The 26796-nt window shown below is 42.1% G+C and overlaps 5 protein-coding genes across 7 annotated transcripts in view; 1 reads left to right on the forward strand and 4 right to left on the reverse strand.

Annotated features, from left to right (window-relative positions):
- Window positions 1-4901, reverse strand: part of LOC308377860 (collagen alpha-1(XX) chain-like) — a 30180-nt gene extending 25279 nt beyond the window's left edge. Inside the window, exons 1-3 of the mRNA XM_080854622.1 lie at window positions 4794-4901; window positions 2706-2822; window positions 204-308 (exon numbers count right to left, since the gene is read on the reverse strand). Of these exons, the coding sequence (XP_080710748.1) occupies window positions 204-308; window positions 2706-2793 (193 nt within the window). The 5' untranslated portion in view covers window positions 2794-2822; window positions 4794-4901. The remainder of the gene's footprint in view (window positions 1-203; window positions 309-2705; window positions 2823-4793) is intronic.
- Window positions 4902-6659: 1758 nt separating this feature from the next.
- On the reverse strand, window positions 6660-11411 carry LOC308376955 (solute carrier family 35 member C2-like). Of its 2 annotated transcripts, none has more exons than XM_080853465.1 (10): window positions 11395-11411; window positions 10285-10486; window positions 9947-10097; window positions 9266-9329; window positions 8966-9038; window positions 8540-8708; window positions 8290-8373; window positions 7810-7985; window positions 7344-7473; window positions 6660-7085 (listed from the first exon to the last, which is right to left on the reverse strand). In XM_080853465.1, the coding sequence occupies exons 2-10, from the start codon at window positions 10393-10395 to the stop codon at window positions 6961-6963; spliced, it is 1083 nt and encodes a 360-aa protein (XP_080709591.1). In that variant the 5' UTR covers window positions 10396-10486; window positions 11395-11411; the 3' UTR covers window positions 6660-6960. The 2 variants fall into 2 exon arrangements, with proteins under 2 accessions (XP_080709591.1, XP_080709592.1); XM_080853466.1 differs by lacking the exon at window positions 11395-11411 and adding an exon at window positions 11078-11150.
- Window positions 11412-11517: 106 nt separating this feature from the next.
- Window positions 11518-12474, forward strand: taf13 (TATA-box binding protein associated factor 13). 2 transcript variants are annotated; one of them, XM_080854277.1, is made up of 2 exons: window positions 11518-11589; window positions 11670-12474. In XM_080854277.1, the coding sequence occupies exon 2, from the start codon at window positions 11706-11708 to the stop codon at window positions 12078-12080; it is 375 nt and encodes a 124-aa protein (XP_080710403.1). In that variant the 5' UTR covers window positions 11518-11589; window positions 11670-11705; the 3' UTR covers window positions 12081-12474. The 2 variants fall into 2 exon arrangements, with proteins under 2 accessions (XP_080710403.1, XP_080710404.1); XM_080854278.1 differs by having other exon boundaries at window positions 11526-11589; window positions 11673-12474.
- Window positions 12475-13018: 544 nt separating this feature from the next.
- On the reverse strand, window positions 13019-15708 carry tnnc2.2 (troponin C2, fast skeletal type, tandem duplicate 2). The gene is made up of 6 exons (XM_080854276.1): window positions 15601-15708; window positions 14428-14479; window positions 14192-14335; window positions 13921-14035; window positions 13700-13836; window positions 13019-13570 (listed from the first exon to the last, which is right to left on the reverse strand). Exons 1-6 carry the CDS (start codon window positions 15601-15603, stop codon window positions 13539-13541), a joined length of 483 nt encoding a protein of 160 aa, XP_080710402.1. The 5' UTR covers window positions 15604-15708; the 3' UTR covers window positions 13019-13538.
- Window positions 15709-17857: 2149 nt separating this feature from the next.
- Window positions 17858-21072, reverse strand: LOC308377568 (troponin C, skeletal muscle-like). The gene is made up of 5 exons (XM_080854280.1): window positions 21028-21072; window positions 20473-20616; window positions 20159-20273; window positions 18793-18929; window positions 17858-18196 (listed from the first exon to the last, which is right to left on the reverse strand). Exons 1-5 carry the CDS (start codon window positions 21035-21037, stop codon window positions 18165-18167), a joined length of 438 nt encoding a protein of 145 aa, XP_080710406.1. The 5' UTR covers window positions 21038-21072; the 3' UTR covers window positions 17858-18164.
- Between the last annotated feature and the right edge of the window lie 5724 nt (window positions 21073-26796).

The raw sequence follows: 26796 nt of genomic DNA on the forward strand, positions 1-26796 counted from the left end.
ATGACCTACTGACCTTCTCCCATAACTGACTGATCATGAAGGTGTTCACATTTCCAACGAGCTGTCAATCAACAACTGACCCATTTAACCGAGGTGTAAAGACGAATCAAAGGTCATTGTTTTCCCACATGCCATAATTCGTCATGAAAATCTGCTAAACCCAGCTAAGCCAGAGGGCTGAGGGAAATATGAATATATCTCACCTGAAATGGGACGCACTCTGACCTTGTAGCCCTGAACGGGTCCGTCTGCCTCTTTCCACTTCATCTGCAGTCGGTCCTCAGATAGCACTGTTAGTTTTAGCCGGCCTGTGTAACACACACACACACACACACACACACACACACTCAATATAGACAGGTATAGACAGTGCTGTGCACAATTGTGAGTCTGTGTGCATATGTGTGTGTGTGTGTGTGTGTGTGTGAGTGTGTGTGTGTGTGAGAGAGAGAGAGAGAGGGTGAGAGAGAGAGGGAGAGAGAGAAAGGGAGAGAGTGTCTGTGAGTGTGTGCGCATCTTGTGTCTGGGTACACAAATGTCTTGAGTACATGATAAATGACTCGCAAATGTCTTTGCGGTTCGATTTCTTACAAAGATTGTGGGTCAATGGGTTTGTGGTTGTTAGATACAGCTTTCCAACAAAACCACTACTGTAATGACCTTCATGTGGCTCTGATTAGGACAAGAAAGGAGGAGAGAGGCATGTCTAGCATCAACTGATTTAGACATTAATAACTTTACACCACACAGACATAACTCATGCAGACAATAAAGACAAACAGCACTTGCATACATGCACAAATAAAAACATACAATATACACACAAAAATGGGAGCTAATGTGTAATGTTTTTTTTTACAACCTAACTACAATTCTGATATGAATCACATTTGGATTGGCTGCGGTCTGCCATTCTCCACTAGAATCAGTCGAGACACAGCATACAAGAGCTTAACTAGGCCAGCAAGGCAGGAGCTCTGGTGGCATGAGTGAATGGGTGGTGTGTCTATACCCTGGGACTTGTGGTAGATGATAATAAACTGACAGGGAGATCCATAGAAAGCAGGGTCAGGCTGTGCAGCAGTGTGCTGGGGCCAAGTGGAGGGTTGGGGTGGGGGTGTGGGGGGGGCGAGCAGCAGGCTTGTCTTGGAGATCAAAGCTATCCACCAAGAATATCTCGAAGCACACCACCCCCCCCCCCCCCACCCCCTCCCACCCTCCATCCTTCCAGAAGTTGTAAAACATCTCAAGCCTCTGGTTTTGCCACCCCGGCGCGTCTCCCCCTGCTCTCTGTTCCCTCGTCTCTCCATTCTCTCGCTCAACCCTTCCCTTGTCCGCGGATGATCTGCATAGTTTCCACACGGCATTCTCGAACAATCTCCCTTTTCATGCCTACCCTGTTCGCTGCCTCCTCTTCCCTCCAGCTGTCGCGCGCGGCTCAAAGCGAGCCTTATGCTGTCCCCCCCGGGGTTATGAGGGGGCACAGGCACGGCCACAGGACATCCGTTTTTGACGGGGGCCCTGAAGTGGGGTGGCTGTGGTGCTCAGGGGTTATAGTGACAGGAGGGGTTGAATGTTAGATTTAAGGCACCGCCTGTGGGGGTGACGTCAAGGCCCAAGGAAGGGGACGAAGGGGAGGTAGAGAGCGAAGGGGAAGGAGCAGGATGTTGACTACTGGTGGAGAGTGAAGGCATCTTTGTCTTGACTCAAGTGTAGTCTTTCAAGTCCTGCCCTAATTTAGACAGTGTGTGTGTGCGCGGGCGGGGGGGCTTTTGAGGGTTAATGCTGTGTCCATAGCAACGCTCAAGCACCCCAGCCTCTGGAGTGGTGGCAGAAGATCAGTGGCCAACCGGCGCCTGCCGGCTTCTGCACACCCACAAACAACAACAATGGCGGACAATTGGTGAGCCAAAACCCTGACACTTGCACCAAAATGATGAAGCATAAACATTCCAAATGGACATTCCAAAGCCACCCATACAGAGTGTAATTTTGGAATAATATTTATGCTTGGCATATTCTTGGTATAATCAAAAACTTTTTTATCATGCATATTTAAACTTGAGTATGCATGTTTCTTTCCGTCATAGTTTTTACATGAGAAGAAACAAGAATAAACTATATACTGTACTGTACGTATGTGTGCCTGTGTGTGTAGGTATTCAGGTGTGCATATGTGTGTTTGTGGCACACATGCCTTTGCTGATCTGCCTCAATTTTGTAATTCATCCAGCCAAACAATGATAAAGCTGAGTGTGTGTGTGTGTGTGTACATGGTTGTGTGTGTGTGTGTGTGTGTGTGTGTGTGTGTGTGTGTGTGTGTGTGTGTGCGCGTGTGTGTGTGTGTACATGGTTGTGTATGTGAGCGTGTGTGTGCATCTGAGGAAAGCAGAGAGATGATAAGGACATACATGCTAGACACATATTACAAAAACATTCAATAAATGCCAACAAAACCTGTTAACCTAAAACTGCATTTAAGGCCTCGTATACTACCAATACACCACGAAAAAAACAAATCAAAGAAATACAAAGTAAATACCATTTTTGATTATTAGGACACCAACCATCTAAGGACGCATGCTTTCCGGTATAAAGACTAACCCTCAAAAAAGTATATATCTGCAGTGTAGAGAGGAGCCATTTAATAACAGAATGGTCTGCAGTATACAGGTCTGCCATGGTAACTGAGTGTGAACTTCTACCTTGTGAATGAACCCCTGCGATCAGCAGTAGAAGCGTCCACAGGAGGGGCAGCAGGAGCCGTGACTGAGATGACCGGTGCCTGAGCATGATGACACTGGACTGGAGTTCATATAAACCTGTGGGAAACCGCAAGGTGTATGTAACTGCAGTAATGAATTGACAGTTAAAAGCAGGGGTGTCAAATACACAGAGGGCCGAAACAAAAAAAATGGGTGTAAGTCGAGGGCCGGACAGTGGGGCAAGCGCCTACCTAAATTGACGTATGCTACCAACACGGTGGATACTTTATTAATCCTGAGGGAAAATTAGGCAAACCAAATCAAATTTCACCGTTGCTCATTCAAATCAATGGAACTTTTTGCAACATTCTGAGGAGCAGGCGGGCAAGATTAAATAGCTTGTCGGGCCTGATCCGGCCCCAGGGCCTTAAGTTTGACACATGTGCTTTAAAGACAGCCAAAACAACTGAAGAGTTTGGGAGGTTTTTTTGGCCCCACTGAGAAAGCCTCGAGATCGGCAGTAACTTTCATAGAGCCTTTTCATCGCCAAGGAACCATTTTTAGCCAAATAAAGTGTATTTGGAAAAGTTTATATTATAAGACCGCAGTTCTAGTTCACACTCTTTTTTCAAAGGGATACACGTGGATGTCTTTCGTGGCAAAAAAGCTAATTGTCCACCATATTCATAAAAGACTTCAGCAGGAGGTACTCCATCCCAGTTCTGTAAAGAGACCATGCCAGGGCTACTGAAGGGCAGAACAATGAGCATACCTCTTAAACACTTTAAATAACTGAAATTTAGAGAACTGTGTATCAGTGCTTGTCCACAGAATTTGAGCCCATTTGACAAGCTTGATGCTGCCACCACTGCATACTGCAGATACTCTGGTATGTCTGACACACATCACTATGGCTTAAAAGATTGACAGAGAGTCACTTGTAATCTTACTACCAGGTGCAAGAGGCAAACAGAAAGTCTGAAAATATACTGCTCACAATTCGGGTTGGCACATCAAATATAGTATAGGTGGCTGGCAAGTACAGAGGAGTGCAGACCAAAATACTATTGCATCAACAAAGAAATTATGCTACTGAACACTATTATGTGGGCACCCAGGCCAGCATTTGGTACAGTCCTATGAAACACCAACCTGTTTTCCCAAGGGAACCTGTGGGTGGGTGCACATGATCTGAAGCACAGACCGTGGCATTTTAATGTGACCACACTAATGTAATTACAGCGTGGACACATAATATCCCTCCATAGAGCATGCATTTGCTCAGGGTCAAAAGGAGCTTCCCTTCCAAAAGCTTTCCAAACAGTTGTCATTAGGAAGGCAATTTCAGCTAATTACAAGACAAACATTAGTTAACAGCTGTTTTATGCCTGAATGTGTGGGCGAGTCAGAGAATACACGAATCAATGAAAGAGGTGAGCCACAATGTCAAGAATTGTAATTACCCACTCCATGAATAATAATAATAATTCAATTTTCTATAGCGCTTTTCTAAATACTCAAAGACGCTTGAATGAATGAATGAGACAATACGAAAAGTTTTATAGTTCAACAATGGTTTGCTGCAATTATGTGAAATTGCACATCCACCAGATTCTGGCATCATACGACTGTCACCATACTAAAAATATTAGCCACTACTTGGAGATGACGAAAGCAACATCCTATAACACCGTTCTCACAGAGTCCAATTTGCGTTAGAAGACCAAATCATTCAAATGTCTTGTTCAGAGTAGTCATGGAATTAGAAATGCTCACTCTTAGTGAGTGCACTCGTTTACTGGTCTGTATGATCTAGTGAACAGAAAAAAAGCTAACCTTGTAATTATGTAGTTTACCGTCATGTGACTTATCTTCTATTATTCATAAGAGGATATACGCCTAATTACAAGTAGGCTAAAAGAAACAAACGTCATTCCTACCCATGAACACGTACTATCTACCAACACTTTCAATGAAAATTCAGTGGACGTATGACCAGAACAGATGTTGCGTGCAACTTTTTGTCAGGCAACCTACAAATAAGTTTTGAAAGGGTCAAAATTCTGCAAGAGTCAAATAAGAATGTACCTGCGGCCTTTCGTCTCTGCGTCCAGGTTATTCGCACGGTGCGGGCCAAGTAGGGAGCATTCCAAAGACCTGGGTGTCAACAGGGGTTCCAAACTCACTATGTCCGCTGATCCCTTATCAACTGTTGTCTCTAGAGGAACTAGGTGTGAAATTTGATATGGGTCTTCAGGGCTTCCAACACGAAAATGGGCGGAGAAACTTTTGGGAAGGGTATAAATTCTCCCGGGAAATGATTTCTCCCTCTGTGCACTGTTGTGACTTGTCTCTGAAAGACAAAGCGCACGCCGGAGCAACATGCCATTTAGATTCCTTTGTAGTTAAAAAAAATGCAGATTAATTTAAACTGTAATACGCATTTAATTTGATTCTGTCTTTGCCTTACGTGAGATGTTTCTCAAAACGTGTTAACTTTTGTGAGTTCGGAAATCGTAGGGTACAAGTGAAATACAATGCTTAAAGTGAGACACTGCACTCACCAGGACAACGGTACCGTGTTGACCTTTACAAAAACACCTCCTACAGTCATAAATGTTACCAGTGACGGGTGTAGAAGCGGAGAATTGACGGCATTTTTAAAATGCGCTTTATGGCATGTTTAAGTGTTGTTATTGAGATGTAGGCTACTGCTCAGATTTTTTTCTGACCTCACACCACACTCCTCAGTCTGTTTTGTGAAGGCCCTCACTGACTATATATTACAAGCCTAGCAACCAGTCTGTGTTGTATAACAGCTTTATTTAGATTTTCTTCAATACTAATCTAGACAGATATTTAAACTTGTGAGTTGAAGCTTCCACAGGTTTTCACCCACTAGATTTGGTTTATCAGTCCTCTAAGCAAGTCCTTCATATATTGTTAAAATACATACAAACTTTTCACTAACACTGGCAAATTTGCCAATCAGAAACACGCATGAACACTGGAGACCAGCTGTGTTTGTGTCTGTTCTCCTTTGCTCCCAGACTAAAAAAAACAGCAGGGCCGGGCCAGGCCAGTGACTGTGGATTCTCTGGGATGAACCAGTAAGAGACCAGTATGCCATCAAACATCAGCTTACCTAGTGGTTAATGCTGGTCTGTGGAAGTGTTTTCACCAGCCTGGTAATCACTGAGTGCTTTATATAAGGCTTATACTTCCTATTTTAGCCATGATTTAACTGCATCATTTGGAATTTGTAGATATGAGAGCACACAGTGTTGCAGTTTAGATAATACCCTCACTCCAATACCTTGATGTCTTGCTTTCCCCTCTGTGGTATCTCTATTGCAGCCTTCTGAATCAACCTCAGTGTATACTGGTTAATTTCCAACACAAACTTAGATAAATCCAATCAGATTAATAAGGCACTGCCACTTACACCCCTCCGTCTAGAACCACTGCTTTGCTTTCTCACTACCGTGCTTGCCACATGAAAGCAAACCGCCTAATTGGGAAATCTAATTGCGTCTCTCCACAGGGTAAGGTACAAGACTTCCTCTCTCTGAGGCAGGAAATCTAATTGCGAGAAGAGAGGACCATATCAATGGTGTGGTTTATGCCTGCAGACGCACAGAACTGAGATAGACGGTGTAGTGTGGTGTATGGAGGAGTCCGTAAATACAAACAGTCCATTTATAGAATCCAGCATGAACAAATGAATCAAAGGCTTTTTTGGTTGTTGTTCTTCAATTAAGTTAATGGTTTGGAAATTGCTTTAGCACATACTGACATTCAGCTGTTCATAAATCAACATTAAAATACCATTGGTTAGTCTAGTAAACCATCATGAAATAAGGCCACATGAAACTTGGTCCTGACTACTTGATTGGGTGAAGTGAACCACCCCACCCCAACCCCCCCCCCCAACCTTCCCATTGGCAAACAACCATCATGTCACAACTGTCATGTCACTAACATGCGGTTAATTCTCCTCGTGTTTCATTTCATTGCTGAGAAACAACAGATGTTCTGTGAAGATCCCATGATTCTTCTGGGTCCATAGCTTTCAGTTTGTTTGCTTGTTCTTACAGAACGAGCCATCTTTGATGAGGTACAGTACTGTGGTTGAGTCTCTGAGGTCAATGTGACCATTCCTGGGATGAGAGACATCCCGCATTTCCTCCTCCATTGTGGAGATTTTACGTGGACTCCGACATGCAGACCGAGCGACCAACTGAGCAGAACCCACTCAGTGCAGTATCTCCTGCTCCTCGTCTTCATCGTACATCTCCTCTTCCTCCTCCCGGTGCAGGAGAGGAAGCTCGATGTCAGGGCCTTCTTTGCAGGGCAGCTGCCTCACCAAATGTGCCTTCCCTTAAAAATATATAAATGGACGTATATTAAAAACATGAAGGTCAGCAAAATTGTCTTAAACTGAACTAATTTGTACAAATAAACTAAGAGGTAGCATCTTCTGGTTTCTACCAGAAAATGGTGTGGTGTGCTACTGTTGCATTCTTCATTTTCTAGAAGCAAAGGTCACCATTGTTGTCTCGGAACTAGTTTGTGGGGTTACTCTTGTAACAGGCATTTCCTGTTGTGAAATCAGATGGAAGTCCAAGATAATGCTACCTTTGGAGTAGTAAGTCTTAAGGCCGACATGCAGAGAGATGCCCAACAGACACACGATGAAGCCTAGCCAGTTGAGCAGCGTCATTTTGTCTCCAAGGAACTCAGCCGCCAGCAACAGCGTGCACACTTCCTACACGGTGGAGAAAGGGAGGGAATGAGAAAGAGCGTAAGAGAACAGAACAGGAGCGGACCATCTGTTATAACCAATAAAATGCCTGATGGCCGTTAATTGGGCGGTGAGCTGGCGTATCTAAACTAAAGGTGGTCCTCCTCAGCCCTGTGGGTATTTGTTCTGCATCACATCCTTCAAATCAATTAAACCATCTGGCTGTTTCACAAAGATTTCGGAGAGTTTGCCCTTTGCACTTATTTGGGTAAGTCCCTTATCCTGAACTGTGGAATAGCTTCCACAATAGGGTGCATGCTTCGTGAGAAAAAGACTGCGGGTCAAGGATCACAGACTTGCCTTGAATATCCCAGCAATGGAGAGAGTGAGGCTGGACGTCCGAGAGACCAGCAGGAACTCTGAGAATCCCAGTCCGAATGCCAGGGCGCCTCCCAGAGCCAGGGTGGACAGGGAGTACAACAGAGGGGCCAGCTCACTCACACGGAACAGCTTCTCCGAGGTACACAGGCTCAACCCTTAGTGCAGACAAAAAACCCAACACAGCTGATTTAATGACCAGCGAGGGAGAACGATAAACAATAGTACTCTAAAATGGAAATATTGTTTGAGCAAAATGACTAGGTCTGATGGTGATCATATAAATGATGGTGCCTTCATGCAAGTAACATTGATAGGGTCATAGGCGTCAAATACACCAATGTATAGTATCTGTGGTAAAATATGCATGTATTTCTAACTGCCAAGTGACCATGTAAATTAAAACAAGAGAAATAAACAGGCAGTTTTTCAGAAAGAGTAAAAACAGGACCCAGAACGAACCTTCATTGTAGAGAAAGAGAGGGAAGAGCCCCAGGAACATAAGAGGCTGTAGGTGGTACATGGTGTCAATCGGGTTTTGGAGACCTGTCAACAAAAGAGCATCAGCAAAATGTCTCAATGTTAAACATATTAATCCAGGCCAATTTTAACAACATCTATCACTGCTATCTGTTAACCACCTCATCCCCAAATATCCCGTGTTGCCATTAATTCCCACATCTCATACACACACACACACCCGGATACTGACCCAGTTCTGCTTTCTGCATGAGGACCTGCGTGAGGGTCCAGCGGATACCGCCGATGAAGGAGGCGAGCAGAACCATGACAAACCCTTCCAGGTTGAACTGGGTCGATTCATACGTGAACATGAACAGACCACCGGAGATCAGCAGTACGACCACGATGAGGAATGGATTCTGACAGATAGAGGGGTGGAATAAAATTCAAAATAAATAAATCATCAGCTTTTCATTCACGACTTCTTGATGTTCTTCGTGTTTCACAGAAAATATTGCTGTAACATATTACATTTGAGTAGGACGTTCACTTCTGGACAATTAGTAAGACGTTCCAGTTTTTCTAACAGCATGAATTAATTAAATGTAATCATCAAATATAAATGTTACTGTTAATAAGCCACAAATACAGCTGTCAACAAAGTGAGACCACTTACCGACTCCTCAAGCTTAAAGACAAGCGAGAACAGCAAGATGAAGAGGACAGCGGAAGACTTGGTCATGGTGTACCTGAGGATGATGGCAACACGAAACAAAACATATTACATCTGACCTAGACTGTTCAGCAAACTAGAATGAAATAAACAGATATGAAGCTATTTTCAGATTCACAGTCAAAACCATAAAAAAAAAAAAATGGGTCTCTGGAAATGTGGACCTGAAAATACTTCTTTTTTCTTTCCTGATTTCTCCACCTCAAAACACACACACACACACAAACTGTCTCGCTTACTTACAAACTGATGGTGATGAAGAGAAAGCTCCAGTTAGATAACCCAATGTCCAGCACAGTTGCCAGAGCTACAACAGAAAAGAGCAGAAAGTGTAAACAACTGTTAGTGTTTGCCAAGTGCTTACACCAGACAAAGAGCTTCAGCCAGTCATTAAACAGACATAAACTGATGCATGAGCCACATTTATTTATCATTCCCGTCAGCATTATGTGAGGCTATCATTTATGCAAAAAAGTGCTGAGAATGTATAGGCAGAATACTTGAGGAGAATGTTTTACCATAATCGTTTACTCAGTGGGCATAAAGAGACAACAGACTTTAAACATTCACTTCTAACGCTGCCAGAATAAGCCAGGTTCTAGGTTTAGATACTGTACATGGATCACTTAGGACAGCGATTTAAGACTTGGTTCATGTTCTACCCCGCACTTCATGAACTAAAGCAATCACTGATAAGGCTTTTCGAGCCCTTCAAACAAGACTGTCAAAATAGGTAAACGGTATCTGGACTTTGGTTGCCATTCAAACAGCCAGATCCAGAGAATGATAAAACACTGTGGCACAACTATTCTGTTACCCTGTTACCATGGTTCTTTTAATTTTTCCTCTGTGTTTCAGTACTAGTTTAACTTTTTTTTCCTCAATCAAGTGCACCTGAATAAGTGAGTGTACATGCAGCCTTACCAGTTGGTGCCACTTTGTAGATGTAGTCTGACCAGCCAAGCATAACCCTTTGTTTACCAGAGCAACATTGCAAGGCATAACGAGTGAAGGCAGAGAGACAAAATATTATGGTCAGGTGCACCAGAGTCATGAAGAGGGGAAAATGGAAGCCCTGAGAAGCAAGAAGAGTTTGAAGTACAATGAACAGCAGGTTGAGAGAGAACATCTTACCAGAGCTGGATAAATTAAATGTGTGGCCTTGAGTCTTGGTCAATTGTTCCGCAATCATTTTTAGTAAGACATATGTACCTAGCATGTATCTTGACCGCACACATAAATATGCCAAGCCATAGGCCTACCTTCATGAGCCATTTGTTGTAGAACGTGATTCCAATGGAGAAGACATAATAGAAAAGCACTAATCCCACGGTGCGGAGCGCACGGCAGAGGAATTGTACCGGGATCACCATGATGGCACTCCAGTCAGCCCTCTCTTGGAAGAGGGCTTCACTCGACGGGTATCATAGCCTTCAGTCCTTGGGTCCTCCACCGTGATCACACCTGGAAAGAGGACTGCCACGTCAACACGATCGGCAGTATTTCAGAATTTAGTCAGAGATAACTGTGTAACTGTGTGATAAGGTGGTCTCCTTGAGTTGCGCAATCATTGTGATATTAGCTATGTGTACTGGGTCATGTGTTTACATCCGTTTCACACAGCCAACTACTAAATATAAACAGGGAAATGTGTTTCATGGTAGTGTATATGTGGTCCATAAAGTTATTTCCGAGAGTGATGTGTTGTTTAATAGCTATGATAATACTGACATCGATGGTTGATTCAAATAAACTTGTTGACAACTATGAAATCAAACCATGCTTAGCCACTGTTAGTGTGCACTTGTAACACCAAGACGAAAAGTGAACATAACACTAACATTTAAAGTGATTAAATTGCTTTAAAATAACTTTTAAAGAACCATTAATGACCACCATCCCGCCCCGTAACTGCTAACCAGGTTAACGTAGATTTACCAACTGGCAGGTTGCCCTGTTCAGATACACCGAGAGTAAATTATGTTGTCAAACAAATAACGTGACCATGTGTTATCGAAACATTGTCTTAGTCAGTAAATCAGTAAAATTGCTAACCGCCCCATTCACTAAACAAAGAAAATCGAATTGGAGTGAACATCCAATGGCGAAACAAGGGAGCACTCTTGACCGCACTTCTGCGACGTGTTATGTGAAGTAGCTAGATAGCGTGCTAGCTACCAAGCCATCACATGAACTGTAGCCTGGGAAATAAGGAATTTCACGCCACTCTCTTGACGCTGGGAAGGGTATACAATTGTAAAACCCAATGGCAAGATGTATTAGCTTGCAAAAAAGAAAAAAAACAATATGCAATATCGCAATATGTTTTTTTTTTATTTATTCAACACTGAAAGAGCGCTGGGTGTCCTTACCTTTCGCCAGCTGCTTGTCATATCCGCACTCCAATACTGTAGGTGGCGACGTGCACATATTCCACGCCCCTTAAAGCACAGTCCTGTGCCAACCTACAGAAGAATTGCAGGACATGACGTTGAATCTCCAGGCTTCTTGTTTGTGCTGTTGTGGGATGTGCGGTGTGTAATTATTTGCTATCACGAGCCGTTCATGTAAGTAAGATTACATACTTACTCTATTATCTGAGGTCTGCATCACCCACTGAATATCTAACTTTGGTTTTGCTAACCAGAAGGTAACTACAGACTTCAGGTTACTTGCATCTAGAATGGCGGAAGAGGAGGATGACCCTGCTTTTGATGAAGAGTTCGACGATTCGGGCAACGGCGTTGACTCAGGGCACGGAAAAAGAAAAAGGCTGTTTTCGAAAGAGCTCCGGTGCATGATGTATGGGTTTGGAGATGATCAGAATCCGTATACCGAATCGGTGGATATTCTCGAGGACCTTGTGATCGAATTCATCACTGAAATGACGCACAAAGCCATGTCTATCGGACGCCAAGGCCGTGTCCAGGTTGAAGACATCGTGTTTCTTATTCGTAAGGATCCAAGAAAGTTTGCCAGAGTGAAGGATCTTCTGACTATGAACGAAGAGCTCAAGAGGGCGCGTAAAGCTTTTGATGAAGCAAACTATGGCTCGTAATTGGCTGTAATTATCAATGAGTTGGTGATAAGACATCATCTGTTTTGACAGTCACACACCTCAGTTGTTAGTCACACATGGAAGCTGTTGATTGGGTCATATGCATTTATTTGGCCCAAACTGGAGCCGATATCTACTGTTATCACGACTACCATCACAGGATTTTTTTTTAAAGAAAATAAACGTATTCCTTTCATTGGCAGTATTCGTGATTGATTTATATCATGAGTGCAATTGTTGCAATTTTTGTCTTGATCGAAAGCACACGAATGTGTCATTTAAAGCGCTTCATCGTGCAGTCTAAATTTAGTAGTAGGCTATAGACTTACTTACTACCAGGCTAAATGTAGTACCGGTACTTACTGTCCCAAATAAAACTGCTTCTACACTAGAATTTAACCATTCTGAAGGAGCAGTGACTTGGCCATGTTTTTGGCATTCTTTATGCATTCAGACCTGGCATGGCAGCAGGTGGCATAGGTATGCTGAACAATAGAAAACGGAATGGATTGCATGGAGATATTGATGCCTTTCAATCCTGGACACATAATTATGTTATTGTATATTTGGATGCATTTTCCAACACAACTAACTTCCCAAAGTACGTTTCCTGGGTAGTATATAGTCTAGATGAGTGGTATATTGTGTCTAAGAATATCTGCAGGACAAGTTTGTTTTAAAAGCATAGGAGCCCAAAAGATTGACAACACTTTGGAACTAAAAGAAACATCAACGGGCATAGGTAACGCACTCTCGTTACCTGCACGCCATCAGGCCAATCATGATAATCCGCCACCTGTCAATACGTCTCAGGCCTACAGCCATATACCTGATGATTACAACGGATGCATCCAAATAGGCTACTTAAAACAAAAAAATGCTCTCAAAAGCCTGGTAGGGCATGTCACTAGAGATCAATGAAACTTTTGGAGAGAAAAAAGAAAAAAATATATCACGTTTATTGATACTCCTTAAAACAAAACCATACAGACCATCAAATATTAGACCAACTAAACATGAGCATGTTTTATTTATTTATTTTGTACTGTAAAGCATTTATTAGTTTCGATGAAATGATTGGCATTGGTTTAAGCAGCGATAACAAGCTGCCGATCTAGACTATATATCTAGACGCTCAGTAATGTTGGGGGTGTTTTTGATGGCGAGCGCTCTCGATGTACTGAGCGTTGTCCCGTGGGGCTGTCACAACCTGGCTCCTCGGATCTTTGAACATGCCTGTCACTGAAGCAACTTCATGAACTCTGTCACAAAAAAATGTGACCCTGTGTTGGAAAGCCCCGTTCGGGTGTCAATCTGTCTGTTGAGGCCTAGATGAGTCAAGATGAACGGGGAGGAAACAATTGACCAGGACATAAGAGCAGGAAGGGCATGGGTGGGTGTAGGGGACTGGTTTGTCGACAGTGGGTAACGGGGAAGAGGAATGTCCGTGAGTCTGTTTTACTGCACGTTCTCCATCATCTTGAGGAATTCTGCGGGGGAAAGAAAATAGAAAGCAATAATCACCTTGCAGCAGAGGAATTGAAATTGCAAAAGAGGCATGTTAAATTGAAATTGATTTTTAAAAAAGCGTTCTGAACATATCAAAAAGTTAAAATTACCGTCAAAGTCCAGCATGCCATCAGAGTTCTTGTCTCCGTCCTTAAGCAGCTCATCAATCTCATCTTCTGTAACTGCCTCACCAGTACTACGGATGATCTCAGCGAACTCATCTCTGTCGATGTATCCATCAGCGTTCCTAAAGAGACAACAACTATGAAATAGGATGCTCCCAAATATTAAGAACCATATCACACATAGCATATGAAGGTGAGTGACGTACGCGTCGAACACACGGAAGCACTCCGCCAACTCTTCCTCGCTCTTGCCAGCCTGGTCCTCCTTTAGGAGCCTCACCATCATGACCAAGAACTCCTCGAAGTCGATGGAACCGCTGCCTGAACATCATACACAAAAGCGTCAATTCAAAAACAAGGCCCACATTGTGGTCCCTATAGGACTCCAGGTAAACGTGTAAGGGTAGTCTAGACCTAGCACATCGATATGCAATCAGTCTGCTAAAATGTTCTATCAGTGAAATGTAGTTTTCTCACCATCCTCATCGACCTCCTCGATGATCTCCTCCAACTCCTCTCTGGTTGGGTTTTGGCCCAACATCCTCATGACCTGACCCAACTCCTTGGTGCTGATATCACCGCCACCGTCGGTGTCGAACATATCGAAGGCAGCCTTGAACTCTACAGATGAGGGTCCACAACGCCATGTTAAAAACATAACTTACCTCTTTACAGTATGAGTGTTTAATTGATGTTTTCCTTCGTACACTCACCATTGAGCATCTCCTCGCTCAGGTAGCCGCGAGCCTCCTGTTGCGCGTCAGTCTACAAAAACACATCGAAGTGTTTTTTTTATCATTTTTGGTTGATTAAAACTAACCCATGACCCATATGGAAGTAATTAGGCAACACAATATATGAACAATTACGACAGCGTAGGCCTACTCTTCCGGCTTTGCAGAAGTCATTAGCACTTCGCTACCTCAGAATAATAAGGTTCTATCTGCGTTCAGGTCAGTTTTGAGATATTGAGGTTTAAAGTTTTAGCATTGCATATACCAAAACTGACAAATGGGGCACATTTTTCAGAATAAAACACTCAAATTATTATTATTTTTTTTTAAAACACCTTAAATAATGTTCATAAATTATGCCAGAATAGGAATATGTAAATAACTCAATTTTGACAAAAATGTCAGATAGAACCTTATTATTCTAGGGTAGCGATTGGCCTTTTGCCAATTGTCATATTATCCACTCGTCAGACTGCTGTTTCATCCGACACTTACTGCTGCATGTTATCTATTTTAGGCTGAGCGAATTATCCCCGTAGCCAGTGACTCTACATGGTAATTTCGAAATACAATCCTTGGAATGTGTCGCCTAAGCAAGTAGTCTACACAACCGACTCTGAATGACTTCCTTTTAAGTCGCAAGTATGCTATTAGTCCCCTCTCTTCTTCAGTTGCTGCAAGTAAGCCTTTAATATAACTCTTGCCACGCACCCTTTAATATAACTATTGCCCCGTATTAGCCACTGATTCGCAAAACCCAAATGTCTGATGTTGCATATTAATTCCTGTTTTATTCTGAACTTTTTCAATTAGACCTAGGCAACCCCAGGCATAGGCCAAGGGCAGTATAAAAAAAAAACACATCAAATCCAGCTGATTCGCATATCCGAAAAAATTTTAAACAATTTTTCAAAATATGTTTTACAAAGAGTTCTTGTATAAACGAGAAAAATAGCTGAAATAAGTGAAGTGTTCCTTTCTTCATATAATCTCCACACAGTAGGCTATTCTGTTTTCTTTAGGTATTCCATAACCCTATTTAATTCTAAGTACACCTGTTACATTTCTAGGACCATTCCACAAAGAGTTGTAAACTAAGTTTCATGCTTTTACAAACAACTTCGACGATGACTGGGTGATTTGACTACTTACCATGATAGGCAAGTGGATTTGTTTTCCCCCCTAATATCCAGGAAATAAAACCAAAGGAGTGGTCAATCCTATTGCACCTCAACAGAAAGACTAGACGTGAAGTGACAGTTCAGACATACTTAAAACCGACCACTTAAGACACGCCCCCTGGCGTACCCGGGCCTCCAGATTTAGAATCTTGAACTTTTAGGGTTCTTGGGCGCCCACAAGCCAATCGGAATTTCGAGTCTGTACAACCGAACTTTCAATTGCTCTAGATAACGTTTTGGTAAACACAGTCAATATGATCAGATAGAGTATTCAGGAGGGATCAAACTGTTTTAAAGACACTTGAACTGATGGAAAAGAACCCAATGATTGACAAATGCATGCTGGATTTCTGATCAACTTTGTATCTTCATGTGAAATGCATTTCTGGAATGCAACAGAATGCATTCTGTTTCATTGTGTTTTAGTCATCTCATATCCATTTGGAACGTACATCATGTAGACTACAACTTTTAAATCACACTCATTATGAGTTTGTTTTAGTGGTTGCCAAATTACTTGTGTCTATTTTGAGATGCAAATCAGTGATTTCATGTTTGAAATGGCGTTTATAGCGTTCAGGATATTGTGCAGAGGAGGTCAGGCTCTTGGGTGGGTAGTTATCTTGGGACTTCTCAGGGGTAAAGTGAAACCTTAGACACTCAGGAAAAAGTGCAGTGGTGCAGAAACTCCACCGCACCCTGAATAGCAGTTGATTGAAGACTAAAAGGGGATAGAGTAGCCCCCTCCCCTGAAAACACACATACAACAGCGAACCAGGTAATTTGCACATGCTACAGGGTCCGATCTGGCTCTCCATGTATGGTGGTTGTTTCCTGGACCAGGTCAGGAAGGCGGGCTAAGAGACATTCGTTAGGGGTTCAGGAACCGATTGACTGGGGATTTGACAAGTGGGAGGGCATTAAGCCCTATATACTTTGAGGTCGAGGGGCTATGTTTTTAAAGGGAGAATTTGCGAGGTGATGCTCGCAGGCAGTCCGATGGCATTTGAACGCTTTTAGAAGCACCACTTAGGGGATTCTGCCGGATCAATTATCTGGCTCATCAAGGCTTGACCTTGCATCCCAATCAAGGGAGAAGGCTTGGGCATTTACAACACAGGCGATTGGTGAATGGTGATCGTACCTTTCCTAGGAGACAAAGACACATCAGAGGATGATGTCGGCTGGGCAGCAAGCGAAGATCCTGAATGAGAGATTCGATTTTTTGCCCCATTTTTTTATGGATGACATTTTGTTTTGTTATGTTGCTGTTCCTGTTGCTTGGTTAGAAAAGAGTGATGGTGTTTTTTTTTTTTTTTATCAATGGTTACTTGACTTTGTCCTGACTAACTGTTATACCAAAAGACACTAAGACGCATAAACATCCAACTGGTGTTACAAGTAACACAAAAAGGTAAGTTATGTGGCTATAAGAGTATGTGAAATATGTCGGTTATGGAGATCCCTCTAATATGAAGAAAGAAATGAAGAGTGGATGCAGACATTTGGTCTCTCTGCCTATGGACATGCAACATGGATGTTTAATACTTTTGTCGGGAGAGAAGACTGTTGATGATGTGGAAACATGATCTGTGACCCAAAGGAGTGCATAGGATGGTGGATGGGGAGGGGAGGGGAGGGGATGGGGAGGGGAGGGGAGGGGAGGGGAGGGGAGATGAAGGAGGGGAAGGGAAGGTGGTTTAGTCCCATGAAAATGTGATGGCACGTCTCTTGCACATTCAACATTTGGGTATGAAGCAAGGACAATGAGGCTACAAAAACAAAATATGATGCACAAACTTGTAACAATGACATGAAAATTTACTAGAAATGAATGTAAGTAATACATTACAAAAACAGCATTCCAGTAATTGCATTTATAGAGAAGCAAGAAAGTATAGAGAAGCTCTGCCAAATTAGTTTTCTCCACCAGATCTGCTAAGAAGAAAAAATAAAAACCTGGACACACACACTTCATGAAGAACACTGTATATTTTCTTTAAAAAAAATGCTTTCTTTAACATTAAGATATAACATTGAGATGGAATCTGAGGCAAAGATGGAAGCTGGTTTATTTTGAAACATTTCACAGAGGGTGGGGGCAAGGAACGAGGGAGCCAGAGGAGACTCAAATAAGGGGGTAGGATGGGGGGGTATGTCTCCAGAACTAGCAGGTGTGGAAGGAGACAGCTGAAGGGGAGGCACGGGGTGGGAGGGAAAGTGTCTCAAGGGTGTGAGAGTGGATATGGGGGGAGTGTTTGGCTGTCCACTTCAAGGGTTTCATAAGGTTATTTATAGATCTCCACCAGCAACCATCTCCAGAAAAGTATTGGCAGCATGATACGGTAGACTAGTCATCTCATTAGTCATCTCAGTTTCTTTAAATTCATTACGATTGCCCTTTAACTTTGACATTATGGACTTCATTCTTCATTCTCTTTGTATTCAATGCGTTTGTTTCTGTCTTCTTGCCCAGTAGGGAGGTCAGCATAAGCCTCTTGTAAAGAATGGGGCACGAAGGAATGTGGTTTGAATCTATTGTACGTTCTCCATCATCTTCAGGAACTCTGTTAAAGACAAGGAAAGAGTGGGATTACAGTTCCACTATGAGAGGCGACTGGGGGGTGTTGGGGGTGGGGGGGTTGTTGAGCTAAACCACACAGGCATAATTAAGGTTCTAAGACATAAAGAGGTGAGCTGACATACAGAAGTATCAATATGGGGAATGAAGGAATGTGAGTATGTCATTACAATCAGATTTATTCTATTAAGCCTTCTATCAAATGGCCCCAGTGAAGGTATACATGAAAAAAAGTGAAAGTCCTCTCTATGGCAGAGGTGGTGTAGACACACACACTCTGAAATCCACCTTTGCATTTAACCCATCCAGGGAAGTGACACACACACAGTGAAGTGAGGTTACACACTAACCCGGAGCAGTGAGCTGCCTTTGGGGGCGCCCGGGGAGCAGTGATCAGGGTTAGGTGCCTTGCTCAAGGGCACTTCAGCCGTGGATGTGGGCATGGGAGAGCAGTGGTCTACCACTTCCACCGCCCACCATACATGCATTTGTGACTCTGCGTGTGCGTGTGTGAGTTTTTTTACAATAAAAAATAAAATAAAAAACTGTGAAAAGAAAGCTTTACAGACCAAATCTACTCACCATCGAAATCGATCTTGCCATCTTTATTTGTGTCTGCATCACCCATCAGCTCGTCCACCTCGTCCTCGTTAATTGGCTCTCCGGTGGCCGTCATAATCTCCCCAAACTCCTCACGATCAATCCACCCATCCCCATTCCTGTTGCCACCATCATTGGAATCAATACAATCATTCAGTTATTCACAGCATGTGTCCTTAAATGCCCCATGATGCTTTAGATTCCTATTTAGATGCAGTTATATGAAGAATTAATGCAACAAGTATATCGATATACACCATAGTCAACAAGGAACTGCCTGCATGGACATTTTTTCTATCCAGGGCAATTTCACTAGAGACAGATGAGCAAATGCTTTCAAGTAAGCAAAATAGAAGAGTGTAATTTTACTAGAAATCTCATCAGCCAATCTACAGCTATGAAAACACAGACATAGATTGAAGCATTTGAAAAGCTATACAGTGCTGCTGGGTACCACTCATTGGTATGACTGCACTACTGTTATTTTTAGACATGACACTTTTTACTTTATTTGTATTTACAGATAATGCTACTTTATACTTCCACTAGAGAGAGAATTTTTTTTTTTGTGTATCAGAACTTTGTTTTTCTTATTTTCACTCCAATTAATCAGCTCACAACCCATCAGATTTATCTGGTGTCCCTGTTTATAAAACTGAATATAAAGTAGTTCAAACTAGCACAATCTACAGCAGCTACAATCGTAACATGCTGCTTACACACTCATGCTTCAGTATTAATAATCTAATGATGTCATATATAATAATATATCAGTCAGAGGGACCAACTCAGTACTCAAGTGAAGGATCGGAATACCGTTTCCACCACTGGGGCATGTGTTGGAGAATGCTTTACATTACATTTAGTCATTTAGCAGACGCTTTTGTACAAAGGAGAGAACAATCAAGCTACGAGCAATAGAGACCTAGTGTAACAATAAATACTACTTTACGTAAGAAATAAAATAAGTGCAGAAATGTAACTACTCTAAGTGCAATGGAATGCACAGATGGATGGACTGGGAAAACTTAAAGACTTTGGGCAGTGCCTCCTGCAGATGTTTTAATGCATTGCAGCTTGGATGGCTATTACTCTAACAAAATGCTAGGACAACTTCGACACTGGCCCATGTCATGTCAAGTAGGCCTATGGGGTGTTGTTGAATCAGTCAGCACTAATGTGCAAAAATACATTTGTGCATCACATATGATTATAAGGTGATTAAATGAAGAAAAAATAATTTAAATCAATTTCACGTATCAAAAATATTTGGTGCCCTGGTACGTGCCAAATTATTGAAAAAAGACTTCAGAGATTCAGTTCTTGGTTAAGTCTTACAGACACACACTTGTCAAACACGCGGAAACACTCCGACAGCTCCTCCTCTGACTTTCCGTCCTGGTCCTCTTTGAGCAGCTGCACCATCATGACTAAGAACTCCTCAAAGTCGATGGTTCCACTGCCTACAGAAGGTAAGTTTTCATATTAAAGGGACCAGTGTTTGCATTGAAATATTATATTGAACTATATTATGTTATATTGAATTATATATATATAAAATCTATACATATATAATCTATTATCATAGACTATCCTTTAAAAGATGATGTGTGATCAAAAATAATTATGTGTAACATTATGTTAACAAGTTTGATAGTTTACCATCCTCATCAACCTCTTCAATAATAGCATCCAGCTCTTCCCTGCTTGGGTTCTGGCCCAACATCCTCATGACCTGACCCAACTCCTTGGTGCTGATATCACCACCACCGTCGCTGTCGAACAAATCGAAGGCCGCCTTGAACTCTGAAAAAACCAGGGATGAGAGATTTTAAGCGGCAGTAAAAGGGTGCTGTTCCGGCAGGTCAGGGGGAGGGAAAAAAGCGTTTAAAGAGCACAGTGGATGCCTAGGTACTAGCTGTTATAACTAAACAGAACTAAACAAAACTGTCATAACACGGCTTTATTTATTTACATTTAACAATCAGAGCATTCACAATAATCACTCAAAATCAGTATGGGGTGACGCGTAGAAACATATGTTTATGGCTGGCAGCTCTCCTCTCTCTCTCTCTCTCTCTCTTTCTCTCTCTCTCTCGTTGACTGTCCCTTCACTAAACTCTACATGTGTCAGGCTTCACTATGTGACCTGAGTGATGGACATCTCTCTCTTACACACACACACACACACACAGACACAGACACAGACATAATTACCTGCAACCATTTCCTCGCTCAAGAAAGAGCGAGCATCAGCTTGGGCGTCAGTCGGCTGAAAGAAAAGAGAAAGAGCAGAGAGAAAAAAAGCAGTCCTTGGGAAATGCCTTGTCTTCAAGGCCTTGATCATTTGAACTGGAGGAAGTGATAGAGGTGCAACATTATGGTTCTTGAGTCTGATCAGAACAAGTGATTATGATTCAAAGCCCTAAATATTTTCCACATGTTCCCCACCACGACTGCAGATACTACTGAGTAGGGGGAGTATCAAATCAAAACAAATGTCTATTGAAGACAAAACAAAGGTGTGAATTTTGCAATTTCAGACTGCTTTCTAGACACAGATAAGCTGTTGAAACCTTAAAAGCTTTCTGCTTTCTATTTCACATCTTCCACTGTCAATCTGAATATTTACCCAAGCATAGATATTCATTCCTAAAGAAACTGAAGATTTCTTATAGGAAGAACTGTCATTTTTCATCCAAAATATAAATAAATCTGCCAGTAAATGCAAAAACATTACCTTACATTCAACAAATAAAATGTGGAGATTAGTGCCCACTGCTGACAGTGATTGCTTACTAGTGCTCTCCACCCAGAAGTATTTTATTTTATGTAAGTCTTCTATAATCACTGTGGTTCTGTTTGGTCTGTAAATCATGCAGAATTTTAAGCCATTCAATTTTACATCTTCCTCCTGAGATCGGATCTCAAGAAGGGATGCATGCCTATCCTTTCAGCCCATTCATAGCCAGCTCATTCTCTACATATATGAGGCAGTAACTGTAGTAATTGCCCTTGTGAAGTGCATCACCACCACCACACCTCACAGACCACCCTGAAATGTGATCCCTCTTCAATAGAATTATAATCAACAATGAAAAGCACGCTGAGGATATGAGAAAAATTGAGAGTCGGAATAATCAAATCTCTCTCTCCCTGCCAGCGGCTTGAACTGTTCTTTCCATCTGCCAATACTCGGTCAGCTTGGTACAATAAATGTCACGATCAGGAATGATCCTAACTCTGCATAAGAAGGCCCTCGTCCTGACTGAATATGTGCTCTGAAAACCAAACCAGCATTTGTATTTGTTGCCCTGGAGACCCCGTTTTGAGGCTGGTGGCGCGATAGTTCTCTCCCTTTGATTGGTGTCAGAAGTGGGGTGGTGTTGGGGTGCGCCTGCTGCTAAGGCGATATCACCGCAGGAGGAACCGTGCCGATGAATGAAGCGCTAGAGTGCAGGGATGAGAGAAGTTCTGTGGGGAGGATGTACGAGGAATGCCAGTGTGTGCATGAAGCGCAATGGCAGCCTTTCAAAAAGGGAGGGCAGTGTGACACTGTGCCATCACCATGGTTAAGTATGTGCTTCTATTGCCATACTAACAAGTAACAGTCTAGGCGAAGGATAACCTGGATATACGGGTTTGACGCTGGATGGGGGGACTGCTCTCTCCCATGTGCTACAACAACAGTGCCCAGAAATGACTAGTTCACTCTCCGTGATTTGGCCCCTTCTCAGCGTCATATGGCTCAAGCTGTTGTTCAGAGATCTTCCTTGTTATTTCACGTATCTTCTGAAGCACAAATAGCGCACCAGCAGGCAAATGTGTCCTTGGCCTATAAGCTAAGCTTAACATGTTAGGATGTCAGCTGTGTTGGCTCACACGAATGTGACATTGCCGTTGCTGTCTCTCTGGACAGTGCTGACATCTCAACTCTCATCATCAAATATGCCTAAAAAATAAGTCTCTGCAAACAACACTTACTAGAGAGTTTGTCATACTTCACAAAAGGGATATAGAAACATTTATATTTTATGTAAAATATTATTTGCATAATAATCTAGAAAATGTTAACTGCAGATCACTGACTAAATGTGTATACTGATGAAGACCCGGTGGCCACAAAACAACCGCATAACCTATTTGCCGCAGACAGCTGCTCTTTCACCTCTCCAAAGAACAGTTTCCACAAAATAGCCTGTAATGAATCCCATATAAACATGCCCACATATCCAGTGGTTTCTGTCCAGGTTTCTGAACACTTTGATGGTTTGTAGTCACAGAAAATACTAGTCCATGAAGGGTGAATGTCCAATATGGTCCATAATCTTTACTGACAGTTAACTCTCTTTCCAGGACTAAAGTCTTCAAAAAAAGGCTTCTTATCCAATGAAGAATTTGGTCATCCTTACTAACTGACTGCAGGTCAGTGTCCTTTTCCCTTACATCTCAACCTCCAATGGGTTTTTGAGCATAGAAAAGGTCTTACCATTGTGTTGGCTTTGTTGATGGGCTGACCGAAGAGTGTCAGAGACAACAAAGATCTGCGATTCGCACTCTCCCTGAAAAAAACAACGTGTCCCGACTTGGACCCAACAGAACTTGCCCAATAAGTACCAGGACATCACCTCTCAGTTAAGCTGAAATTGATTGGGATAGGGTGAGATATACCCGAGAGGGTTTACTTTAGCCAATCACAGTAGTGCTTGTCAGAGAAACCCCGCCCCACACCCCTTCCCCTAAGCTCTGTCTATATCACTCTAGCGCCCTTATGCACTCATCCTTACCCCATATTTAGCTAGAGGATAAGGCAGGCAGTTGCGATGACATTTAATGAAAAAGGAGGGGAGAAAAAAGTGAGTGAGACATCGAGAAGCTATTTTGGCAGCGGATTAACAAAGAATCTTCTGACAAATGGATCCTCTCTTTTGCTCTCTCTCTTTATCTCTCCCTCTCTCTCTTTCTCTTTCTCTCTGTCTCTGTCCCACTCTGTCTTGCTGAACTACACACTCAAACATATATACATACACACTAACACACATACACACATAGAGAGAGGGGGGGGGGGGGGGAGAGAAAGATAGACAGACAGAGAGAGAGGAAAGATGCGTGCCATTGTTCGCATGCTTGTGTGTTCTCTCCTCCTCGTCTGTCAATCTGTTCATCCGTTAAGCTGGCTCTCTCTTCTTCTCTCCTTCTCCTCCTCCTCCTTTCCTTCTCTCCTTCATCAACACTATGCAGAGCCTTTTGTTTGGACTTCTGTATAAGAGGTGAAGAGTAATCCTGTTCAGTACAACAAAAAAGTATTAAGAAAACTCAAATGATCAGTTGTCAGATTTCAATACAGAAAAAACGCATTTGCTCTGTTAACACACCCATATGGATAATTGGATGTAATTGACGTAACACAACTATCAACTATTGATGTTTCATAAATAAATGTCAATATACTGTATATATTTATTTTTACTTTCCTCTTTCACATATATTTATGATGTGTTCCAGTTCTAAAGGTTGGACACAGACAAATGATCATTAAGAGAAGGTAAAACAGCAGTATAGAGTTCTGTTCCAAAACTATTAAGCAAACTCCCTAAAAGGCATGCAAAAACCTTGCAAACACCACCAACAGCCCAGCTCACACTGAAAAAGCTTGCCAACACACTAACTGGTGTCTTTTGGCAGTATAGCTGGCAATGTCATGCATGTGAAAGCTTTTCTTCCATTTTCGCCGGGTGTTCCAGCCCGGTACACAGAACTACATAGGACACATCCTGGATGGCTAGTGGGAAAGACACAGGTGTTTTCTCTGTCCTTCACATGACCATATGCTATCAAAATGAATTTGAGTACGGTACCAAAGCTAGTTGCCTATAAAACCAAACCTCAAAAGGTGTTAATTTGTTAGTGTTACTTTAACTGCACAAAAACTCTTTCTTGATGATTTAAACATCAAGGCTACAGTGAGTCACCTTTTCTTGAAGGAGAGCGGGAATTACTGAAAGTGGACTAAATAGGTCAATAAATGATTGAATGCCTCATGTTGAAGTATCCACCATGTTTTTTTCTTTCTTTCATCCTTCTGTTCCCTATCTTTTCTTCAGCGTATTTCTATTTCCACCAGTCTCTCTCTATGACTCCCTCTTTCCCTGCTAGTTCCTGTGCTGCTCTCACACCTGCTGCTCAAGGAGTGACCTTGTCCACCACTAATCCATATCTACACATCATTCCTGCCCGTGCCTGATCTGGTTTCTTGTTGTAATCCTCGACGTGCTAGAGTTTCGTTGGCTTTGCAAATATATATATCCCCATCCCCTTCTTTGCAGCAAGGGTGGCCAAACATCTTTAGATGACACACACACACACACACACACACACACACACACACACACACACACACACACACACACACACACACACACACACACACACACACACACACACACACACACACACACATACACACACACACACACACACACAAACAATACTTATATGCTCACAAACACATGTAATCATACAGTACACACACACACAGATGCATACATACACACACAAACACACACACACACACACACACACACTTTCAAATACAGATGTGTGTAAAGGCATGCATTCACAGGCACACATCAATCACCTGCCTCTTACTGGATGAACCACTCACCCCCCAGGGGCATGGTCCTACACCAGCAGTTTTCCACTTGCACTGTTTTCAAAAAAATACTATATTGGTCTTCAAATTATCAACATCTGTGCCCCTTGGACTGTGAAGAAGTAAAACCAGCAGCCACGTTGCACACGCTGCAATCATTGAACGTCACAAGTCAAGGCGATTTGTCAAAGTTAAAACACTTTGGTGTATGTGTGTGCTAGTGATGATTTCATGCACACAAACACAACACACACACACACACACACACACACACACACACACACACACACACACACACACACACACACACATACCCATACGCAATGCAGCAATTTTTGCAAACATTTATATACTTAAATAAATAAGACAGGTTATTCTGTTTTTTGCAGGAAATGTATTCAATTTTTGCATCATTTTGTTTGTTTGCAGTTATATCAAAGTGGTAATACAGCATTTACGTTGAAATGTGTATGTATGAAGGAACAATTTTGAGCCATTTTTCGCTGAAGACATTTACCAACTAGTACTGATGTATCTATCATGGGCTATCAATGTGACCCAAAAGCGCAACAAAACTCTGGTACTGTCAGTTATACACTATTCGTCCAAAGTGACATACAAAAGCATCTTGCATTGCCCAGCAATTGAACCAGGGTCAGATACTTGTGAAAAATCTATACCACTGTACCACTGACACTTTTTATCACACATAATAAATATACCGCACTCAAAATTGGTATTTACAGTATTCTGACAAACCAACAGATCAAAAAAGTTTGTTCTTGATGTCATGACAACTGCTTGCCTTGAAATATTTGTGGAATATGTGGGATTTTAGGGGTGGATTAGATGTGTTTAAGATTTTCTTTTTTTAATTCAAGGAAAAGGAGAATGTTGCTGTACTGTGAAGTTCATAAAGATTCTGGCTACATTCAGAGGACACCATGGATCAGCATTATGGCTGCAGAACTCTTCTAGGTAATCTCATGTGTTATTGTTTCATTTACTGTACCATGAAAGAAAGAAAATGTCAGCACACTTTTTGGTACTATCGTGTACCACAGATACTTGAGCTGTCTTGGGGCATATAGCTGAATTTTGTATTTACTGTATTTGATTGTGTTACCCTTGTAAGAGGTGTTGTATAGTTTTCTTTTCTTTTGCACCAAACTAGGATACAGCAACACATACAAATATACATTTTATAATAAATATAAATACAAACAGTTTTGTGTTTTTTTAGCTAATTGTACATTGAGTGATAAAGTTGTTTAATGGGAGAGAGAATATGCATTAGAAGTGGCAGCATGAGTCACTTTTTGGTAAAGTATGAA

This window comes from Sprattus sprattus, assembly GCF_963457725.1.
Source record: "Sprattus sprattus genome assembly, chromosome: 16".
Lineage (NCBI taxonomy): Eukaryota > Metazoa > Chordata > Actinopteri > Clupeiformes > Clupeidae > Sprattus > Sprattus sprattus.

Excerpts from the sequence above, each read along its gene's own strand:
- LOC308376955 (XM_080853465.1), bottom strand. The coding sequence starts at position 10,395 with ATGGTGATCCCGGTACAATTCCTCTGCCGTGCGCTCCGCACCGTGGGA. Across the intron at positions 9,039-9,265 it reads CTCTTCATCACCATCAGTTT|GTACACCATGACCAAGTCTT; the intron begins GTAAGTAAGCGA and ends CATCATCCTCAG. Across the intron at positions 7,086-7,343 it reads TAAGACTTACTACTCCAAAG|GGAAGGCACATTTGGTGAGG; the intron begins GTAGCATTATCT and ends TATATTTTTAAG.
- taf13 (XM_080854277.1), top strand. The coding sequence starts at position 11,706 with ATGGCGGAAGAGGAGGATGACCCTGCTTTTGATGAAGAGTTCGACGAT.
- tnnc2.2 (XM_080854276.1), bottom strand. Across the intron at positions 14,336-14,427 it reads GAGCGAGGAGATGCTCAATG|AGTTCAAGGCTGCCTTCGAT; the intron begins GTGAGTGTACGA and ends CCTCATCTGTAG. Across the intron at positions 14,036-14,191 it reads CGAGGAGGTCGATGAGGATG|GCAGCGGTTCCATCGACTTC; the intron begins GTGAGAAAACTA and ends TATGATGTTCAG.
- LOC308377568 (XM_080854280.1), bottom strand. Across the intron at positions 20,274-20,472 it reads TGAAGAGGTTGATGAGGATG|GCAGTGGAACCATCGACTTT; the intron begins GTAAACTATCAA and ends TACCTTCTGTAG. Across the intron at positions 18,930-20,158 it reads TGTTTCCGCGTGTTTGACAA|GAATGGGGATGGGTGGATTG; the intron begins GTGTGTGTCTGT and ends TGGTGGCAACAG.